Below are 6,850 nucleotides of genomic sequence, written 5' to 3'. Positions count from 1 at the left end.
ACCTAATTAAAGACCGCAACGACAACACAATTCCAGGCTAATAAAATATTTTCCACCAGAATGAGAGTGGGTGAATTGTCCAACCAATGGTATCAGAATTTATTTGATGGTCCTCTTAAGGTTGATGTTAAAAACATTCTCCAAAGCAAAAACAGAAAATCGACTTCCATGAATTCCATGACAAATCAACAAGTTTAAAAGCAAATTACAGATAAAAGTTACCGAATAATAACTTGCACACCTTGCAACTATTAAACCAAGTATTATCATTTAGTTATCGAAACTTAGCTTCAGTTTGGCAAAATTTATTGCTGCTGTCACGTAGATCCTGTCTTTCATATCACCCAAGAACTTCAAATAGGCATGTCTGCATGACTGACTATGCACTAGACTGCCACAAACTCCCCAGAACCCTACAATGAAACCAAGGCTTAAACTTACATAGAACCCAAAGCTTATAAACTCGTCTTCCGGAATTTCGCCTGTTGTAGTAGATGGAGCTTGGGCTGGTTCTTCTCCTGGACATTTTTTTGGGAGTGGGAGGCCACACTGTCCAGGATTCCCTTCATAGATGGAGGCATTGAAACTCTGAAGTTGAGTGCCAGTTGGAATTTTCCCTGAAAAATTATTGTATGACAAATCCATAACACCGAGGCCACTTATTTAAGAAAGGCTTGATGGAATTTCACCAGAAAATCGATTTCTCGATAGATCAAGGAAATTAAATGATTTTAATTGACCAATTTTGGGACTAATTAGTCCACTGAAATCGTTCCTGGAAAGATTCAAGGCAATCAATCCTATTAGATTCATAATCTCGTCAGGAATTGCTCCACTCATTTTATTGCAGGAAAGGTCAAGGCTCTTGACCAACCCCAGAGTATATTTGTACTCATTTTTTATTCCTTTCCATGTCAACCATTGGTTGATATACTTATGTACACCTCCATAATAGTGCGTATCATATTCATAGGTTATGGCAACGTGGGAACTCCTTGCCTCAAACAATGCCGTGAAATTGTTGAAAAAGTTGGGTATACTTCGGAAATATTGTTCAAGGAAATGTCTAGGATTTGAATATTTGCTAAATGGCACAACTGCAAAGGTATTTTCCCATTGAATCTGTTAGATCCCAGACTGAGAACTAGCAAGATTAGAAGACTCTCCCCTATCCATTCGGGCATCTTTCCAGATAATGCTTTGTCCTGAAGATCTAAAGTTCTCAACCTGCTCAATCTCAATGTTAGAAGATTATGCAGGGAGCACATCGAAGGTGGAATTTTTCTAGAGAGACTATTATTTGCAAAATTAAGAACAAGCAACTTCCCAAATTTTGCCCAACAATTCGGAAGCATTCTTGATAGTTGGTTAGTAGAGAGGTCAAGCTAGGTCAAATATTCTACCTCAGCAGAACATGTGAAAGAAACTGGTCCTGAAAACTTATTTCCAGAAAGATTAATGTAAGATGCAAGCCATGGAAGCGACAAAATTGGTCCCTTAAGATGAATTGAGCTCATATCTATCTAGGCATCCGTCATCGTCCACATTAAAGACAAATCTGGAAGATCATCTCTTGAAATGGTTGTATGAGATGTTGAAATAGTATATGCTATCCAACATATTCGAAGTCCAATCAGGTATTGTATCTGAGATGCCAGCACTGGAGATATCAAGTAGATAAACAAGACCACCAGAGGCTTCCAAATTTCTGATCCATTTTGGAAAATGAGGCCCCATTTTGCAGGAGGAAAGAGATATAAAAGAAATTAGTTGAAAGGGAGGAACCCAATCATCGCTCAATTCCAAAACAAGAGAATTATTAGTTAAGTCTAAATTCATTAATTTGGAGAAATTTCGGAAAAATTCTTCATAAATGACACCTTTCAAGGAGTTGTCACCAATATCTATAGATTCAAGATTGAACATCTGTCCGATGCTTTTGGAAATGGTTCCGTTTAACCAATTTTGTCCAAGTCCTAATTCTATTAAGGATGAAAATCTTGTAAAATCAGACGCTGATCAGGTTGTTTTGTTACCCCATAAATACAAAGACTCCAGCGTCTTCTCTGTGCATCCACCAGATAGATTTTGAAAGAAACCCAGAGTGTTGTCCTCTCAAATTATTGGAAGACAAGTCTACTGCAAGCAAGCAACTCATATTTCCGATTGACTTTGGAAACCCACCATCTAGTTCATTGGACTTAAGAAAGAGACCAGTAAGAGAAACCATGTAATGTCCCAATGCTTCTGGAATCTCACCTTGTAAAAGATTAAAATTGAGATTAAATTCGTGAAGATTGCTACTGACATTGAACAACCATGGATAAATTGAATTAGTTACATGGTTTCCAGTTAGATCAAGGGTCAGAAATGATGCAGTAGCATTGACTTTCAGGGGATTCCAAGACATAATCTGTGGAAGATTACACAAAACTAGGCGAAGTTCATTGAGCAATGGGAGCTTGTTAATGACTTGAAACCGATCATTTTCTCCAGGAAGAACGCAGCCACTTAAGTCAAGATATCTTAAAGAAGAAAGATGAGAACTCCATTCAATGTTCCCAATGTTATATAAACCGTTATTACCACTGAGATCAAGAAGTTGCAGTCTGGAAAGGTTTCCATGCCGGTCGGGAATTGGTCCTTCAAAACCAGCGTGGAAGAGACTAAGGGTCTCCAAGTTTTTGACAGAATCATGGAACTCAGGAATTGGGCACCTACTAAAATTATTGTAAAAGGTCTAAAAAGCGGAAATGATCCACTTTATGAAGTAAAGAAGCATTAACGGTACCTATCAATGGTTCTCCACTAAGTATGCGAAAGTTGAGCTGGAGTACATACACATGGCCTGTCTGAAGACATAGGACTCGTGTCCATTCACAGCAATCTATTCTATCTTTACTTCCCCAAGAAGAGAGAGTGCCAAATCTATCTATCAGGCCTCGTCTGAATACGAGTAGTGCTTCTTTTTCCTCTTCTCTGCAAAGTATAGCGTCAGAATCCGCAGCTCTTTGCTGGAAAAGGAACAGAATCAAGGCAGCTCGAAGTAGATGTTGAAGGAGCCTTCTACCTGACATAGCCATCAATATTGTCGAACAACACTGCCTATCAATCAGCTATTATCTTTGAAAATTTGCTGAGAAGTTCAGAACCCATACATACTCCCTTGATGTCAAATATATTGAATCATATCGAACGTGTTAATGTTTTGGGAAAAATTCCTAACCAATATATAAGAGATTTTCAAAGATGCAATAACACAAATAATCACACTGAACCGTCCAACAAAACCATAACGCATGGAATTTATTGAAATATCCTTATTGATCACATTTAAACTATTTAATTGTCTAATTTTATTAAATCAAATTATAATTACATTAATCTGCTTTAGTAAATTTACTAACAACCTAGTTTCTGACTATTGTCAACCTTCTTCTCCCCTCATTGGCAAGCGCATAAAGAGACCGATATTGGGGTCTCTTAGTCGCATGACGAAGAGACATGACAAAGAGATCTCAATCTCTTTATCATGCCATCACGCGATGAAGAGATCTCAGTCTCTTCAAGACAAACACAAAATTCTTTATTGAGACAAAGTTCTCATATTATTAGAGTATGAAATTAATTAATTGATTAAATTATTTTTTAATTATTATTTTATTGATAATATATTTTTTTTTAAATATTTTTTATATAACTTATTATCTTAATTTAAAATGATGACATTTTTATCTAAAAAATTAATAAACACAAAATTATAATAAAATTATGATTAACTTACTAATATTTTAATAATTAATATGAAAATAATATCTATAATATCACACTTGTTAATAGAATATTATCAAAAAATTTTATTTTTTAACAAAACAAACAAAATAATGTTAATAATAAAAAATAAACTAACGGAATAATCAAAGATTAAACCAAACCAAACGCCATTTTAGACTAATGTCTTAACAAAGAGACTTCTTATAGTGAATTTTAGGTTAAAGTTTCAAACTGTTACAATTTAGGTTAGAGAATCGATTAGATATTTAAGAACTTTGATTACCTGTGAGATCTGGCTGACCAATGGAACAGGTGCAGGGAGATGAACAGGTAACAATTCAGCTTGACCTGTGAGATCTGGCTGACCAATGGAACAGGTGTAGGGAGATGAACAGGTAACAATTCAGCTTGACCCGTGAGATCTGGCTGACCAATGGAAATGTAAGGCAGCCCAAAGTGACATCAAACTTCCACTTTCCATTAAGGCTAAATCTGAACCAATCAGGTGGAAGGGGATGAAACCTTGAGAGACAAGGGCGAAGGATTACAATCCCAATGAGAGCTTCAACCATATCAATCAAGAGGCTGTACAAGGCTTGCCCTCTTTATGTGAGGGACTTCTTTCCAAAACACCCTGAAGTGTGAGCAATAAGTGCAATTACCCAATATTCTACTAACCAGAGTCAGGCAATCCAGAGGAGCAAAAGCTGTGACACCACAAAATCTAACATTGCTATTTTTTTCCTGAATTTCTCGAAAATTAAGTTCAAAGTTCTACAACATGGTTAAGCCTGTTATGGTTCATTCAAACACTAAAGACATGATTTCATCAGGTATATTATCAAAATTTGAACATGAAGGATGAAGACTTTATAAAATATTTGGCAAAGAAAGACTACACCCTAAAAGAGACCATTAGATCCCTTTAAACAACAATACCCTTCAGATTAATTTTCATGAAAACTCATTCAACGAAAAAGAAATAAAAAAGAAGAAGAAGAAAAACCAATAGCACCATGTTACAGCTAGCAACACTACCATAATCATTGCGATTTAGAAATTTTTTGATACCCTGTACATCTGTAAAATTCAATTAAACATAATTAATTAACCTATCTCCAGCATTATCAACAGCAATTAACAAAATAATAACTCCTACATCATGTTTATGTGTTTCCACTTTCTTGTGGTTGTGATTCCCCTTAATGCTCTAATTTCTACATCATGTTCATGAGGAAACTCATCTGGGTTCATTCAAATATAAATTCGTAGCTAAAAAATAACTACCATTAGGTTATTTGTTAAATCTCCAAAAGAAATATTAAATCTTTATGTATCATAAGTTTTTTTTTTTTTTTTACGGGTTTAGATCACAATTAATATAACAATAATGGTGTATACCTTAATGCTATCATATAATGATGGGTTTTAAGTGAAACGAGCCACATAAGATGTCATGATAATCAACAACACTCATTTAAAATGGTGGTATAGGGCTGACTCAAAGTTCCATCCACCAGAAAGACTTGTTTAATGTTATCAAAATTTTCAAGTTAAACATTAAATATTTTTTGTTACCATTAAAATGCAACATAAATATTTTCATTATAAAATAAAACTTATTTATGATTGTTTTTTTTATGCATTTAATAAAATTATAACATTTTCAAATGTGGGTGATAATGACCACCATAAATAGGTGGGATAATGCACCAGAAGCAAAATCATCTCTATTCTTTCGTTTCGTAGTGAATAGACGATAGTGAGTGAAAGTCAACAGCAGCCGCAAGTGAAACTGTTGCTGTCTTTTCTCAAAACTGTTGAATGACCGAAGTCAGCTTACCGAATTCTTCCTCCAACTATTTTCAACAAGCTCGGACTCGGAAGAAACCAAAAACCACGAGTCTCGTTTTCTACATGAAATTCATAATTTTTTCAGGTTTACATCTATTTTTTAAGGTCTGCTCGGGGATAAAAGACTGTGCGTATTAGAATCATAAGACTTGCAAACAAATGTGAGAGGAGAGGAAGCACCCGTGCACACCCATGCGCATCCACACGCACACACCCACATGTACTCTTGCACACCCACATGCACCCACTTACATTTTACCATTTTTTACACTTATGTTCATCTTTTCATTCTAATCTATATTAGAGTTAAAATTGATTAATTTTTGAATAAATTTTTAATTCTTCGAATCATAATTTATCAAACATGATATGTTCAAAGGTTGTTAAAAAAATTATACCAAATTGACATAATTAACCGAGAGGGTAACGTAATTAGCTAAGAAAAGTATTATTGAAAACAAAAGTAACATCATTATAAATTTGTCTAAAAAAGTTTACACAAAAAAATTAGTACCTATGTTAATTAATATTCTCGAATCTATATCTCAATATGATATATTTTATTAGGTTTACTCGGCTTTACAAATTTGCATATACAGCCCTCTGCTAAACTTTGAATATAAAAGAATCTTACAGAATTTAATTATAACATCTTAAATATTTTAATTGATATGTGGAAAGGGCACAAGAGTTTCAAACACGTCAAGGAGAGAATCCATAATTACCAATTTCATCAATCATTAATTATGTCACTATTTATTGTTAATTCGTATCCAAAGTCACTGCATTTTCTTTTGTACAGTAAAACTGTACTTCAGAAAAGAGGTCACTAAGCTTTTCTTTAGTCAAAAGTTTAGGCGGCTTGACTAAGAACGGGAGGTGTCTCTTTGCCTTTTGTATAAGGCCAAAACAGTGATCCCCACCCAAGGTATACTGCAATTTAAAATCACACATGCCAAATTTCAAAATCTAAAATCTCGCTTATAAAACAATTTTTATTAAAATATTTAGGTAAAATTAATAATAAAATCATAATTTTAACAATAGTATTAAAAATATATATAATTCATTATATTTTTTTTCTGAGTTTTAAAAATTAACAATTTTACTATTTTCTAAACTTTTACAATTTTAAAAAGTCATATTCTCCCCTTTCCCAATCTAGAGTTTCCCTCTTTTTTCCATTTTACCATCTCCCAAAAACTTTTAAAAACTTTAGTTT

At 34.0% G+C, this 6,850-nt stretch overlaps 1 protein-coding gene across 1 annotated transcript; it reads right to left on the bottom strand.

Annotated features, from left to right (window-relative positions):
* Window positions 1–270: 270 nt before the first annotated feature.
* On the bottom strand, window positions 271–4,346 carry LOC123225630 (receptor-like protein EIX2). Its single transcript, XM_044649726.1, has 6 exons — window positions 4,206–4,346; window positions 4,058–4,135; window positions 2,842–3,014; window positions 2,037–2,717; window positions 1,139–1,227; window positions 271–617 (listed from the first exon to the last, which is right to left on the bottom strand). Exons 1-6 carry the CDS (start codon window positions 4,344–4,346, stop codon window positions 271–273), a joined length of 1,509 nt encoding a protein of 502 aa, XP_044505661.1.
* Between the last annotated feature and the right edge of the window lie 2,504 nt (window positions 4,347–6,850).

This window comes from Mangifera indica, chromosome 9, assembly GCF_011075055.1.
Source record: "Mangifera indica cultivar Alphonso chromosome 9, CATAS_Mindica_2.1, whole genome shotgun sequence".
NCBI lineage: Eukaryota > Viridiplantae > Streptophyta > Magnoliopsida > Sapindales > Anacardiaceae > Mangifera > Mangifera indica.
This window is presented reverse-complemented; position numbering and strand designations above follow the sequence as displayed.

Excerpts from the sequence above, each read along its gene's own strand:
- LOC123225630 (XM_044649726.1), bottom strand. The coding sequence starts at position 4,346 with ATGGTTGAAGCTCTCATTGGGATTGTAATCCTTCGCCCTTGTCTCTCA. Across the intron at positions 2,718-2,841 it reads TGTCTTCAGACAGGCCATGT|GTGCCCAATTCCTGAGTTCC; the intron begins GTATGTACTCCA and ends TAATTTTAGTAG. Across the intron at positions 1,228-2,036 it reads GGAGTCTTTGTATTTATGGG|GTTGAGAACTTTAGATCTTC; the intron begins GTAACAAAACAA and ends GAGATTGAGCAG.